A 16,207-nucleotide genomic window follows, 5' to 3' on the forward strand; every position below is an offset into this window, starting at 1 on the left:
GCCATAACACATTCCATGTCTCATGTCTTAAGATTCACAGTCTAGTCCCATCTAACCACCCTGGAGCTGAGCTCAGAAAAAACAGGCTCAGAAGTTCCAAGGGTCAAGCTCTAAAGCTTGAGTCAGCACTACCCTTAACGAAACACAGCAGATAGGCTGCCTTGTTTCCCTTCATTATCACAGGCCACAGGGCCAGCACATAAAACCAAACACTTCTCCTAGCCCCAAGGTGCTTTCTCAGCAGTGCTCAAGCTCAGCCTATTTGCACAGTACTTTATTAATGGCTTCTGGAAGGTAGGTGTGAAAAGGCACTGCCACCACTGACAGCTGCCTGTCCCACTCAAATCTGGGCAAAAACAACAGTCTTAACCACTGTGAACGTGGAATGGAAAAGCACATGAACTTCCCTAGGCTTCTGAGCACTGTCCTGACAAAATGCCTTCCCCCCAACCATCCACCCCAGGTCACTTAACCTTTATCACCTTCCTTGGACACTCAGTAAACAGCCCTAACATACACAAACACACAGGGAAATGAAAACTTTTGTGCCATTAGCATTAACTCCCACATGCCAACAGTCTGGGCAATAGAGCACACGGAAAACACACCTTGCCTGAGTTACATGGGTAGGAAAAAGGGGACTAATTTGCTGCAAAGCTCTCCAAATCCCAATCCCTGTCCTTTGGTGCAAGTGCATAACCGCATGTCCTCTCCTCAAGTGCGAATGGTGCTAGGACATCCGTCATTGACCCACCCACACTTTACCTGGAAAAGGTGCCTTTTTCCCTTCCGTAAAAAAACCCTTGGGGCTTTGGGGCTTCACAAGTCAGGGACAATTAGCAACACAGTTACAGAGAGAAAGAATCACAAAAAAAAAATGGCATTAGAAATTAAAGGAGAGAGAAGGAACTACAGCAAAGCACTTGAACAGATACGCCAGATGGCCAAAGAGGGGGATGAGAGGAAGTGAACGCTGAAGGGGATACCAGAGACAGACAGTAAAGACCTACTGTGAAACAGAGGTGCCTTAACAAGAGAGCCAAAAAGGCTTTCTCACTTAAGAGTTTATCTTTGTTCATTTCTTTTTCACTGCCAAGGACCTGACAGCGCTGAGGTTTTCTAAGAGAAAAACGTGAAACATCCCCAACCAGGTGCACAAATTCCCATGAGATGTGATGGGATACACATCCACTTTTAACAGCTTTAATGATTAGCACTAAGAAAACTAATTAGAAGTAAAATTACTTTTTCAAAAAAAATACAGGCAGAGCTGTACCTGCATACCTATGCCCTGAATCCAATATAAGCGCAACAGGATTTTTAGAAATCCACATTCTCTATCAAACTAGCTTGACAAGCCTATCAGCAAATACAATTTTTATTACAATAAATTAAGCGTCTGCATCTAAAGATCTAAAGCAGCTTGGAAATGCCAGGAGCTGGCAGCAGTCAGCACATGATTTTATCTCCCCTTCAAATCTAACTTGCTAAATCTGGCACTTACAACTTGCAACGAGGGAAGATCCACGATGCAACTTGAGCTATAAAATAGACATTTAGCTCATCATCTTTCAAAACTGACTATTTCGGATGCTGTGAAGAATATGACCCCTTTGCTAGTGGTGGGAAGCGAGTAACTTGAAGAAAACTTTCATATTATCTCTGCATAGGCAGCTCCAAGGCTGAAACGCACTTCAGTCCAGATGCTGAAAGGACACATTTATCAGCTCACTTGGAAAAGTCAAAGCAGTTTTGATATAACAAGAACTGAAGGAGCTGAATTTTGACTTCAGCGGTTATTTAACAGCATTATTTAATGCCATCTTACTATCTCCAAGCTAGTGAAAACAAAGTTACAGATAAAGGTACATTATTTTACAAGTGATGTCTCCAGCGTTTGTTAGGAATAGCTTTATATAATCAAGCACAGGAAACATTCCCAACGAGGAGTTATAGAGATGAGGTGCCTGACCTCAGAAAGAATAAAAGCTTAAGTCAGATACCAGCTCTGCCATGATGTACACATCTTAAGGAAGGTCTTTAAAAAGGTTTCCCTGCAAGATCCTAATCTACTTACAGGAAGGGTTTCCACTATAACTTGAGACAAGTAACCTTTATATCTTTGTTTGCACGACCTCAAAGAAATGAAGTCCAACAAATACTACCCATGAGCATAGGAATTAGCTCGAGAGCCCACTCTGCACGTTTTCCTTCAAATGACATTGGCCAAGATGTCTAAGACGATTAACTAAAGCAGAAATTGAAACACCAAGGCAGATGTGTGGCTCATGAATCCTCAACAGCTCCAAAATGCCAGCAGCTCTTACAGAAGCTAACGGCAAATAGGCCTCAGCTACGAGCTAAGGGTTGTTTCCTTTCTGGCTCAAGTGTAAAACTTGCTATTTTTCACAAGGGCTTTCCTTTGCATTTCCAACTCCGGCTTGCATGAGTTTACATAGGTTGCAGGCCGTGTTTCACAGATCAGTGCAGTTTGGTAGCGTTCCAAAAGCAGCTGTGTGCATCACGGAGACCCTCATCTCTCACAGCGCCCCATCAGCTAGCTCTCCTGCAAAGAAAACCTCAATAAATACAGGCAATGTTTAGGGTGCATTAATATATTCTGAGAGCAGCAGCACAGCTCTGGAAAGCTACCACGCGTTAGATGATAATTATCTTTATGGACTTAGTTGCTTATTTGGTTGTAAGAAAACATTTGGCATTATTTTGTCAATGAAGCAACAGCGTTTGTCAAACGCTGTCATGATATACCAATCTGCAGCAGCAAAACTGTCAAATACTCTTTTAAAATGCCAGCAAGATAATAGCTTTATGTTGCATGCTTTTCATGAACAGAAGAGATTACAGTTCCCCAAGTTCAATATACTGACGTTCCTTTTTCCTCGCACATGAAAAAGCCCATTCTCTGTTTCTCTTGGCAGAGCTGCCTTTCCCCGTGTGTTTACTGCAGTTGCCTAGGGGAAATCCTAACACCAATTATCAAAAGCAACACTATTACATTAATAGTCTGTATTAATGACTTTTTTTAACCCTATTTGGCTCAAAGCAAAGCCAACTGTGCACAGGCTTGAAATACATTTGTGCTCTCCTTTTTCCCCCCAATACCTGTTTTTAAGATTATAGCTGTGCCAAAACGAGCAATAGTCACCCACTATTTAAAGTACTTTATTTTACAAGTTATTTATCTGACAGTTGTACTTCAATAATCAGTTATTAATCAGAAGATACCAACGGGAAAATGTGGTCAAAATAAGCTCCAGTTTGCAGGAAAGGGCCAAGCTGTTCGTTCAGAAGGTTCCTCAGTGCTAGAATTTAGACAGCACTGAGCTGAAGGCAGCACTCTGCTAATGAGCTTATGTTTTATGGAGCAAGCAGTGTCGTGCTGCTTGGAAACTGTATTTTGTCAAACTCATCAATTAAAGGCCTCACAGCTACTGCAGAGGGAAGGCTTTGCTGTCTGCTATGGGCAATTCTAGTTCCTACTTCTGTCCCATTCCCAACTGCTAAAGGCTAAACCAGCAAAAGTTAAGCTCTCCTTTGCAGACAGCCCATAGGAGTAACAAGCACTCCCATTGGTCTTAGATTAGATACTAAATCTAGAAACAGTTGCTAACCTAGCAAGTCTAGACTAACCTTCACATCGAATCTCTTCCAATTCAGGGCCAATAAGTAGGAGAAAAGGAACAAGTCCATCAGTTTTGAATCTTTTTGCCTTCTGCAACTTGAATTTTCACATCCTCAAGATTCATTCAAACAGAATATGTTTACTGACTAAGGTAATCAAGCAGTTGGGTGGATTTGGGGAAAACACTAATTTACATTACAGTGCTTACTTTGGGGACAAACAGAGCTGCATACCTGTGTGATACGTACACACGAGTATTTCCTGTCCTGCCACAATCAAGGCCCTGCACAGAAGCTTGCCTATCACCCTCACTATGCATTTAAACTGTCCATCTATTATAGAGAAACAGAAAAATTCTGTATTTTGTTCAAATTTTGACGGATAAACCAAGGTCATTATTCGCCAGCAGCTGGCATACATCTCAATATTGTGCAAACATTAATCCATCTCATTCTCTAATTCGGCCAGTGACCTTAATACCAGTTCAGTTCTTAATCATCTGGCAGTGCAGCTGGCATTCATTTTGCCTGACAGAGGACCTACCCAATAAATAAAAAAATAAACCCTCTTATCCCACTCTTGACAATGCTTAAGATGATTACAATCCCTTTAGCTGCTAGATTTTCTTTTCATAATAATGTCTGGACTCTATTTGCTCACAGTAAGCAGAACAGCTAAATAAATCCTCGAGGAGTCCATTAAAACAGAGGACCATCCCAACAGCCTCGATAATTAACGTGCTTGTATCAGCACATCACCAAAACCATCAAGTGCAATGGAGGGAGCACCATATTCCAGCTAAGTGCCCCAAAGCCTGCACACCCAGAAGACCACACAAAGTCTACTGGGTGAAACCACCACCGGGGCAGGAGAGCAGCAACCACACAGGGTTAGCCAAGAGGAGATGAAAGAGCTTCATTAAAAAGGGGCAAATTCCAGGCAGCTTTCTCAAGGAAAGCTGTACACAAAAACACTGAGCTCTTCCAATCTATTTTTCTCCAGTTTACTTCCATCTAATTTCCATGACCAGAAATTACCAAGAATGGGAGGTTAAAGCTACCTCCCCCTCAAGTTGGTGCTGGTGGATGGGGAATAGAAGGGTCATTTCACATTCCTTAATCCTCACTGCTTCTTGCTGCTCTGCCACTTTGAGCCTGGACTCTGCTTAGCACATCTAGAGGGAGGTGGAAACGAAGCTATCCCCAAGCAAAAGAAATGGATTAAAACTACTGGCAAAACAACAGCTACTTTAAGCCCCCATTGGCCCAGAATGATCTTCCTCTTTCTGGAGAGCAGTAATTTTAGATAATGGAAAAGAACAAGGAAATAGGACTTCAAGGGGAAAAGTTAAGATAAAGAACGTTTCCCTTGATGAGTTCTCTTAAATAGTTTCAAGACAGAAATAGCCTTCCTTGCTTCCTCAACTTGAGGAGGTTCACTTAAGTTAGGAGGAAAGTAGAACAGAATTTTCTTTATTTCAAATAAATAAGCTGAATACCATGACACATGGTTACTAAAATGGCAAAAAAAGCCTGATAGATAATTGCTTGATATGTAAATAAAAAAATACTCCATTTTCTGAAAGATTAATACTGGTATAGAACTACTTGACTACATGATTATTTCCAAGCAGATGAAAACAGAGGTCCAGCTGAGCGAGCCCTACATCTCTATTATCACTTCTTCCATGCAACTTCTAACACAAGGTTTCTAAAGACAGATATAGACTAAAAGCTTACTAATTCTGTGCCGTGCTCCAAAGATCTTTTACTGTGCTCCTGCAGCAAAAACACCACCACCTCCATGGTCCAAAAGTCCTTCCATTAACAAGCTGCCCTGTTTGCAAAGATGGAGCCTGAACGATGCCCGCAAGATGAGTTTCTCCTATATCCCTCCCAGTTTGCCTGGCAGATCACTGTTTTCTCCCCATTTGTTCTTTCAGCTTTTAGAACTTTACTTTCAGGGGAAAAAAATATGTTTTCCATTTACAGAGTTCAAAGACAAATTCATCATCAGTGCAAAGGAAAATTCCTCCAAAACATCAGATTTTTATCCACTTCACAGTCTAGGTAAAGGTCCACAACCTAAAATAGTTATTTAGTTTGTTAGGTAGTTAGGTATTCTTTATTCTTTTGCTTTAAAACTTCTGCTTGTGCTACTGTGTTTTACCTGGCTATGGTAATGGTGAACAGATTTTCAAAATTCATCATTCAAGCAAATTATTTAACATAGACTGAGCAATTATTTCAAGTTGATAATGGCTGCCAATACAAGTTCTCCCACTTGGCTTTCTATAAAGACCTTGGTACAAAGCATATAGAATACTCATGTCACATAGGGGTAAATTTTCCCAATAAACTTTTTTAAACAACAACATAGGGAGAAAAAACATCAAAAAATCAAGATCTCTTCTCCACGTCTCCATCACTCATTGTTACTCTATATCGCAGCCCCAGGACTGCAAAGAGCAGCACCAGTTTCACAGCTACTAGAAAGGGAGCAATAGCCTTCAGGGAAGTTTGGAAGGAAAAGCAACTCATTTTAATCTTAACATACTAGATCACTGTGGGTAATGCCTTATACATCCTCTTCCTTCCCAAGAAAGGACAAGTTGAGAACAAACTAACTTAAAACTTGGGCTTTCCAGAAAGATATGGAGAATTAGCACAGAATAGTGCCTAAAGGCTCTGCACACAGTTCTCACCTTGGACAAAATACCTTTTCCTGACAGCAAAAACCTCAACCACGCTTATCCAGGAGAAAAAGAGGGAGACAGTAGCACAGGATGCTGACATTAGGCCTGGTAAGCTGTAAGCTAACGCCTGCAGCCCAGGCACATCTTCATGCCCAGTACACACGGTTTACACACAGGTTTAGCACTAGCACATAGAGGAACCTCACTGGTACATCTTAGCATTGCACATCCTGGTTACTAACTAACTGCAGTCTTCAGCCTACCCCAGGGTGAAAAGAGTGCTCTCCACGCCGCCCTCGTAAAGCGGAGCGAGAGCAGAGGCACGCTGGCAAAGGGCGCCCATAAACAGCAGCATGAGGCAACTGCGCTGTGGTTACCTCAAACCTTAACCAAGGTCAGACCACAGCTTCCAGCAAGATGACTGCAAACCCACAGAAACGCCTCTATGGCTAGGAAGCATCGCTCCCCGTGGTTACTAGGTTCAAATTTGTTCTCGTTTTGCAACTTACGCCTCAGACACTGCGTGGTCTCCAGTGCTGGCAGCACCTCTGGATTGCTGCCTCTGACAGAGGCTGGTAGCACCGAGAACTGTCTCCCGCTGGACTCCCCTCCAATAAAAGCTACCCTAATTCCTGCACACGCCTATATTGTTTTTGTCTTTCAAGATGATTTTTTTCTTAGAGAAACAGCAGCTTACAGATCTTCTGATAACCACTTGCTGCTCCAAGGCCAATACAAGCACCAGCTAGACGTTTCATCTCAGATATCTAATAAACACTAAAAAGGCATTGCTAGAAAGAAAGCACCCCATAGAGTGAAGTTCCATAACCAGCATTTCCAGTCTAACACATCTTAGCCAAGCATCCCATGATCCTTACAGATCCTTAGTTTCTCCAAGCCAAAAGATTCACGAATCCCAGAACACCCTACCCCATTTCCCTCCAGCATTAACAACACTTGGCTCATTCAAGATCTGGTTTATACATAACCATGTAAAACTATTCTGAGCATCCTTGAGTCTGGGCTGTTCTGTTCTCAAAGAATAGCTCAAGTACTTCTGGAATCAAGACGACCGAAGATGTTTATGAGCTTTAGCGCCTTTATAGCTATATTCACCCAGTGCAACCCTAGCAGAGGGACTTCTGGCCACTGCAGTCCCTCTCAAAAAAGCCTTTCTAAAAGGAGAAAAACAAAGTGTTTGGCCACCCATTGACCTATATATATATATTTTATATACACACACACAGAGCAGTGCAGCAGCAGGCACCACTACACAGCTGAGCAAGCTACACTCAGGCATGCTGGTGGCTACAACGCAGCTCCTGGGTGCTTTTCATCCACAAAGCGTGTAGCTCGAGCAGCCTCCACTGTAACCACCAGGCTAGGCACCCGAGAAGAAAGCACACCCAGTACCTCTATACACACAATAGCCCCTGCTACATAAAACAAGTCGGGCAGATGATGCATGTAGTGCAGCGTCACCCTCTCCTCAATCAGGAAGGTGCATTAGCACCCCGGTCCCTTAGTCCTCATTCAAAGCCTCACAGCTTGCTCCCCAGTCCATCGAGCCTCCCAGATCACAAGAAACAAAAAGGCACCTTTGTGAGGGGACCCATTGATGCTCTCGGAGCTGGACTGCACATCCACCGTGGCTCTCCTGAGGCTGCTAAAATAAGCCCTGGACCTGGAGAAGCTGCCCCGCGGCGAGCGGCCGTGGGGGCTGCCGAAGGGGGTGGAGGTGCCGTCCTTGCGGGCGAAGATGCCGCTGAAGAAGCGCAGCAGCCGGTGCTCGTGGGCGGCGCCGCCGGCGGGGCCCTCGCGCCCCAGGCGCTCCGAGAGCCGCTGCAGGTCACTGTTATCCAGGGTCCGGTTCTTGCTCTTGCTCCGCTCCCAGCGCTCCAGCTCCGCGAGCGGATCCGCCTTGCTCAGCACCTCGCCCACGTCGAGCGTGTTGCGCTTCTCGGGGCCCGCGGCGACGGCTGGCTCGGGGGGCACACTGGGAACAGCGGGCACGCCGGGCGCCTGGCTGGATGCAGGGTCGGCCGGCGCGGGCAGGCAGCCCGAGCTGCTGTGCCGCCGCACCCGCGTCAGCGCCCTGATGCGCAGCAGCTCCCCACCACTCCAGTGGCGGAAGCTGAAGCTCCGGCGCAGCAGGCCCGGCTGCCGCCCGGGGCTTTGCCCCTGCTCCCCTGCGGGCGAGCGGCCGGCGCCGGGCGCAGCATCGTCCCTGGAGGAAGCCGCCGTGGGCTCTGCTGCCCCTCGTGCTTCAGCCCGGCCACAGGTGGCTGCCGTGGGCAGAGGCTCCGTGACACCTGGGCAGGATGGGCTCCGGCGAGGGGCCGGCACAGCAGCAGGAGCCGCTTCCTCGGACGACGGGCTACTTGCGGTCCCCTCAGCAGCGCCCGGCTCGCGCGGGCGCCTGCCGGCCGGCTCGGCTGGGAAGGGCTGCGCCGCTCTCCGCGGCACCTTGAGGCGGCCCAGCTCCAGCTGCCCCGTGCTGAGGGTCCTGAAGTTGCGGAAGCCGCAGGGGCTGGGCACTCTGTCCTGCTCCTCGCTCTCCTCCTCGCCCTCCTCTTCCTCCAGCAGCAGCAGCCCAGCCCTGGTGAGGCTGGAGGAGCCGAGCGCTCGGCGGCGCCTGTGCTGGGGCGGCTCCGGGCCAGCACGGCTCCCCTCCGGCCCCAGCAGCTCCTTCTTCACCATGGTCACGGAGATGCGGTAGACGGTTTTCCTCTGGGGGGTGCCCCGCTGCATCCTCTCCGGAGAGGCGGCAGCGGGCGGCTCGCTGCTGTCCAGGAGGTACATGGCTGCCTCCCCTCACCTCCCTTCACACGGCTGCCTCCAGCCCACGCATGGTACCTCACCGGCCACTGGCGATGCACGCAGGGCAGACGGGTGCTCCTGGGGCTGCAGAGCGAAACGCCAGAGCACAAGCCACTGCAACACCGAGGGAAAAAAATCCTGTGTCACACCCCTCTGGGGCCCCCCTCGCAAAGCGGAGCCACTGCGTCGCACGAGAGGTTTCGTGGCCCCAGCTCAGCAGCAGGAGCTCCGCTCCATCATCTCTCTGCACAGATGTGCAGCATCCATGCAGGTAATAACCGGTCCTCTCGGCCCCTTGCAAAAACACGTCCGGGGGGCGATTCAGATCCGTTCGGTGGCAGCACGCATCTCGCCGCAGATCCCGAAATGCATTGCTCGGGAGCAGCCAGGTCCAGCGCTCACGGGATCAGAGCGGCGGCAGCGCTCGGTGCATTGTTTAGCGCAGGCTGCGCACCCGCGCGTTCCGCGGCGCGGCTGCGCGCGGCGCTCGTCGCGAGCGGCGGGCGGGAGGGCGGCTCGGCGGCGGCGGGCGGCTCGGAGGCGGCGGGCGCTGCGCGGGCGGCGGCCGCAGGGGCTCGCGCGCGCGGCCGGCCAGCGCCGCGGCCCCGCCATCAGGAAGCGGCGCCGCTCCCGGGGCGGCCGCGCGCCGCCGGAGCGCCGCAAGAGCCGGCCCGGATCGCGCCGCCGCGGAACGGCGCGGCGACCGCCCGCACCCACACGTGCGGGACAGCGCAGGAACCTTCTGCACCTGCCCTGTTTTCCCTCTTCCAAGCCTGTTTTCCAGAAATAGGCAACATGTGCACGTGGAACATCTCTCATCTCCAAATCCAAAACAAGGGAAAGACAACAGAAAGCCCTGAATTCCGACTAGGAGAGCTGGACCTTAGCAGCCAGCCACCCCTCAACAAGGTCTAGTGTACAGGATGGATCAGGGTAACATTGTCCTTTTGGTACTGAAGAGTCAAATCACTCCAAATTCATCTTTCCTTCATCTGTGGCAACTGCTGTTACATGGAATAAACATGTTCAGACATGTAAGGCACGACCCCTTGCATGAGCCCATGTTGCTGTGTGGTTAACCATGCACGACTGTGACCTACCGCATCCTTCACAGTCACTGCTTTCAGCAGGCCCTGGCTCTTCTAAAAAGCTGGACTAGAGAAAGGACCACTTCACGTTCACTTTGCCAGGCCTCAAACAGTCCAGAGCAGAGTTAATGAGAGTTAACAAGGCCACTAACTACTGGCTACACTAACGACACCCCACACGAGCACCCCAGTTCCAGTGCAAAACACACCCCTGGTGAGCCGGACTTGCCCTCAGGACTACTGCCAGGTTTAGAGATCATATTCCCACACGATCCGCAGCAGTTCCCCGACTACACAAGGTCCTACACCACCTACGACAGACGGGTCCATCACCAGCTGAAACACTAAGAACTAGTGCTCTAACCCACCCTCTCAAGGTACAAGACATTGTTTCTAGTTAATTCTGCATAATTGGCATTTGTCTTTGCTCTGAGCTTCATATGACAGAAGCCATTTGTGCATATACCTCAAATAAACATGTAACCAAAACCAGCTGCAACAGCAGCCCTAGAAAAGAGGCCACAGTCTGCTCAGAACTCAAGCTTGACCATCTTAGAAAACAGGAATATTGTTGTCAAGTGCACCCAGTTTCTAAGTCCACTAAATATCTACATTTAGTGTAGACTTCTCCCCTTTTCAGACATCCCCAGGGCCATCTTTAATATATAGTTCTAAATAGAGTGAGGGACACAAAAAATGAATTTGTAAGTCAAAAATACAAGAACTGCATATTAGAAAAATATATGCTCCAAGAGATGTATGAGTATTGAGTTCACCAATAAATTCTTAAAATGCCGCATTTCAGATATTGCGATGCAGTGTAGTGAGAGGGCATTTGCCGCTCCCAAGAAGCCATTCCCGCCAGCGCCAGGCGGATCCACGCCGTGTTTGCCAGCGCCCACCCCGGGAAGGCAGCTTCTGCCTCGGAGTGGAACAATCCATTTTTCCCGAGCCCGGGAAGTGGGAGGCTCCGTGGCAGCGCTTCCCAGCGCACACGGACACGCACATTCCTGCGCTCCCTGCTCCCGTGCGTGGTACGGCCTAGCACTGCACAGGACACGTGAATGGCTCCTGCCTGCATAAACATTTACTTGCACGGCTCCGTTTGCCAGCAGGTTGGGTTTTTTTTTTCCTTGCGTTTTAGCACCTCCCCTGCTTCTCGGAGAGGCCGTGCTTTGGTTGGCAAACTATCCTCTCATTGATTGTGGCAATATTTGTATTAGTCATCGGCTCAGGGTACTCTAGCAGCTCCTCCACGCAGAGGAAATCATATTCCAAGCGATTGCTCGGCTACACGAGCTAGCTGCTCGCCATGAATTATTCACTGGGCAGCAACCAAAGGCTTCTTTTAGCCCAACCAACTTCAGTGGCATTCAGGAGACTGTCATCTGCATATCCTGCTGCTGCTGCATACAACAGAGGCATTACTACCCTCTTGGAGAGGGATGTCATTCCCACAACACCTCCCAGCAGCACAACGGGGGTTTCACATGCAAGGCTTCTGCAAGCTCTTGGGCTACCATGGAGGCCCAGGGCTGGCACGTGTTGTGCCATAAGCCCAAAGGGCTACGACAAACGCGCACTGAAGGTATTCTACCCCAGCCCACGCGCAGCATTCGTGCCACAGCACGGCCGCGGCTACAGGACCCGCAGCAGGGCGAGCTGAGGCCCAAGCCGCGCTGCCTCGTGCCCCACGACTGCTGCCGCCACGTGATGAGCCCCGAGCGGGTCCCGGAGCAGGGCAAGTCCCTCGGGCGCCGTGACCCACGTGCCAGGAGCGGCCGGGCCAACCCAAACAGCCGGCCCGGCTGCAGCCTCCTCCTGTGTCCGCAGGGCCCGCAGCAGCCGGCCCCGCTCGCCCTTCTGTTCCTGCAGGCAACGAGCAGCCACATCACCCCTGCCCAGGTACCCGCAGCCAGTAAGGCAGCGCCTGTGAGTCCCCAGTCCGCTTACCCAGGGGTGGTCGTATTCGTCCCTTTCCCTCCCACTGCCAGGGTCAAGGATATTGGCAAATACTTGACAAGAGCCTGCTAGCTATTTAAATATGGAAGATATAGTCTTTTGATGTTCCACACAGGAAGCTGGCTGATTTTGCAACAGTGGTAACAACCATAGAAAAAACAAAGCTGATGACTCCAATGCAATACATAGAGCATGCTCCACACAACAGAAATGTGCTACTGCAATTTAGAGTCTCACAATTTACAGCAATATAAACCAATAACTTGTTTTAATCCATACTTTGTATTTAAGACTTATATCCCAAATGATTTTTAAATTTGCTTCAAACAAACTCTGTACAAATTTGTCTTACAAGACTGCCATTCTTTCAAACTGGAATGCAGCAGGAGCAGCCGTATCTGTAGTAGGACACTGGTCACCAGCAAAAAGAAAAAAACCCACAAAAGAAAGCGCCTAAATCCCAGGTAAACACTAAGTTCATGAGTAGAAGCTTATGAATGGAGCACTTATGGCCAGTGTAAACACTTCACCCATTCTGAAGGATATTCTTAATTCCAGTTTCACATGACGGCCAACTGGAGTCACTAGCGAGAGCGGTGACTGCTGAACAGGAAGGGCAGCCACAGGGCACCAAGCTGGCTGCAGAAGGGTCATTCCTGTCTGACTGCTGCCAGGCAAGTTGATTGCGAGCAACTCATGTTACCCATGTCAGGTTTACAAAACCAAGAAAAACACAAGTAAATCATTAAACATGACATGAAACAGGTTTTGCAGCGACTTTTCCCAAGCAATTAAAAAAAAAAGATTTCTAAGCCCACTAAGGTTCTCCACCATCACTAATTAAACACAAAAGCTGGAAGGAAAAATGACATTTGTATAAGCATTATATATACACACACACACACATATATGTGTAGCACCTGATTAAAATTTCAGTTCTGTAACACATGTAACAGGTTAGTATGTTCTGCTTCTACCTCAATGGGTGCACAACTCCTGCAATGCAACATATGCCTATGCTGTGCATTTGATTGGACATTTTCCACTGATCTAAATTTCCACTGCCTTTTTTTTTTTAAATAAACCTAGACCTAATTTTAGGTGTTTGGAAACTGCAGGTTAAAAGTCTAGATGTACAGTATAATTTCAATCTGTTGTTTCTTTCAAAAGCTGTTGTTTCTTTTATCATCCTTTTTTTCGTGGAAGAGAAAATGAGGTCACCTGAACAATGCCGGCAATAATTCAGATTTGATTTCACTTTTCTCATCCAGATACAGAGTGTTTTCTGTCCGCTGTTTGTCATTACAGATCAGTGTATAGTGAAGACATATGAGAAGGCATCTGGATGAGAACAACATTGTGCTGGAGGCTACTAGCAATGCACAGACCAAACTCAGGGCTCTCTCAAGCCACAGTGTTTACATTAAGGCACTCATCTGTGCTCTTCTGCCACTATGCACTTGTCCATTAGAACAGGCTCCAACTCACTGTAGGCAATTCTTCATGAGGATGAAGAACAGCAACATCTCCCAACAATACAAAGGAGAGGAGCTACCAGCAAGGCATTTGCTGTCCGTAAGTATCTTATTGTTGGCACAGAAAGATTACATTCCTGTCCTTAGAACACTGGCTGCTGAGAGGGGAAGAGGAAAAGGGTGATAGGATATGCTAGAAAAAATACAACTCAACCATTAGTGTTTCTCATGCCAGAGGAGGAGGGGCATATTTTATGTCTAAGGGATGGGGGGGTGGAAAAAAGCCAGTGCTGAAAAATTCTCCATAAATTGGCCTCCACCCACAGCACACATTCTGAGGCAGGTCACAGGATACTTAACTTGTGCTTTACCTTGTTAAGGTAAAAATACTTCAAGAAAAATAAGATCCCAAACTGACACATGGTAAGATGGTAGAAGTTCCCGTGCATGCAGGGCTTGGGAAGCTGCAGCTGGTTTTCAGCAAAGGTCTTGGCATCCAAACTGAAATTCTGCTAACTGTAACAGTGGCTCCTCATGAAAACTCATAGTACTATCAAACTTTATAGGTCCAATTAAAAGGTTGTCACACAATATAGTGCAAGAGTTTACAGCACTTAGCATTAAGTGTATATTTTAGCATTTTCTCTTAAAATCATACCTACTTATGCATTTAATAGCCTAAAAGATTCATTTAGTAGAATATACTGCTCCCTAACATGAGTACAATGAATGAAGCTTGACTTGTATTCAGTCATTAATGGTGATTAATGAAAAATGATTGACATTAGTCAATCAACGCTATCCTCTCGATTTCGGTCAGGCTGCTTGAGTTACTACAATTCCTGTACTTGGCCTAACATCTGCTTCTCAGCCTGGAGCAAAAAAACCCTGCCTGCAACTAGATCTCCACTCACTTTAAAGGAGAGCTCGACGTCATGTTCTCATTAAACAGGCACTGAGTAGACCATCTTCCCAAGGCAACTAAAGGGTGTTTTCAGAAAAGTGCCCTTTCTTATTACAGAAGCTACAACCTTCTGCTACTGTAAAACCACCAAAGCAGGAGAGTGGTCCAAACAAAATGAAGCAGAAGAGCCCTATTGAAGCCTGTTAACACCTGAGGCCAAGATGCTGCCAGGACACGGTACCCTGTGAGACACTAGACCTCTCCTGCAGCCTTTGGTATGGAGTGGTCTGTATTCAAGCTATTTGCACACCGCTAGTTCTGCCAGAACATGCTGGGGCACAAGAGGGAGAAACTGAAAACAGATTGTTAGCTAAATCCTGTAGAGAGCTGCTGGTGACACATGGATGACCTGTGCAGGAGCAAATCAAAGCAGCAGCCCACCCCAGGCAAACCCTAACTGCTAGAGCTGCGACTGCTACAGAGCACATGCTCAGGTATCTGCCCCTCAATCTGCTCCTATGGGGAAGGAGCAGCTCCTTACAGCCAATTCCCCTTGGAGATGATCCCCAAACTTGGCTGCCACTTCAACCCAATTCCTTTTATCCCAGATGTTGGCATATAACATCCCTTAAGGATAACTTTAGAAGTACAAATACCACAGCTTAACTTGTGTTTATGTCTGCCAACAGAAACATGAGCTTTGTGCGTTACTCTTCTCATTTCCAAAAACAGAATACTATAATGCTATAAGCTTCAAAAATACCCTTTATTAACTGAACTGGCTGTCATATTAATGCAGTGGCTAGTGATTGGGTCAAATTCTTAAACATAGGTATGCAAAACCTGCCTCCCAAAAAAGTGTTTTTGTAACCTATATTTGACCTCAGATTTCTACACTATAAACAAGAAGATCTAGAAAGTGAAGGACATGAATATACTGTGCGTGGGGGGAACAGTCTGGTCTTCTCTATAGGTAGCTTATAAGTAACTCCTAGCTATAGTGCTTGCTCTGGAGGTACTTGTTCTGGGAGCAACTTTTCCATATTCCAAGCTGAAGAGCTACAGGAAGGAAAGGGGCTCGCGGCACCTCTCAGCATTTCAAAAGACCGCTGGTTTTGACCCCGATTTAGCCTATGCCAGAGCAGTAATTTTTATGCATCTGCTGCACCTGTATGTGCTTGTATGCAAGCATGCCCTCTGACAGCACAGGAGCAGATGAATGGAAGTGGCTTAGACCTCCAACCCTCCAGTTACTATATTTAATAAGCTCCCTATGCATTACACAGCAGAGTTGCATTAAAAGTCTGCTTAATGCCATTTTGTAACCAGAGATAAATCATGAAGGTAGTAGAAGCTTGTAATTAATATCTGCCCAAACGGTTTAAAGTTTGTTTTAAGCAATGTAGTACATTAGTAGAGACAATAATGTGAAATAAATTGGCATTGCACTGTTTTCCAGACATGGTAAAAGCAAACTGGCCCAGAAGGCTTCAGTAAATATCTACAACAAGGTAGATGCTAAAAACCACAGACTAAACCCGCCAAGGATCACTGAAATATGTAAAACACAATGGTAAACTACACAATTCCACGCTCCAAGCTGTCCTTAAATGCGACTTA

General features: G+C 47.3%; 1 protein-coding gene across 5 annotated transcripts in view; it reads right to left on the reverse strand.

Moving 5' to 3' along the window:
• AGAP1 (ArfGAP with GTPase domain, ankyrin repeat and PH domain 1) overlaps positions 1-16,207 on the reverse strand; it is a 304,357-nt gene that overhangs the window by 234,119 nt on the left and 54,031 nt on the right. Inside the window, exons 1-2 of one of the 5 annotated variants that reach the window (XM_026047425.1) lie at positions 8,713-9,170; positions 7,937-8,565 (exon numbers count right to left, since the gene is read on the reverse strand). The exons of the other annotated variants lie outside the window; for them this stretch is intronic. Of the exons in view, the coding sequence (XP_025903210.1) occupies positions 7,937-8,565; positions 8,713-9,140 (1,057 nt within the window). The 5' untranslated portion in view covers positions 9,141-9,170. Of the gene's footprint in view, positions 1-7,936; positions 8,566-8,712; positions 9,171-16,207 lie in introns of those variants that run through there. 5 annotated transcript variants of the gene reach the window in all.

This window comes from Nothoprocta perdicaria, unplaced genomic scaffold (genome assembly GCF_003342845.1).
Source record: "Nothoprocta perdicaria isolate Ctin4 unplaced genomic scaffold, notPer1 scaffold_11, whole genome shotgun sequence".
NCBI lineage: Eukaryota > Metazoa > Chordata > Aves > Tinamiformes > Tinamidae > Nothoprocta > Nothoprocta perdicaria.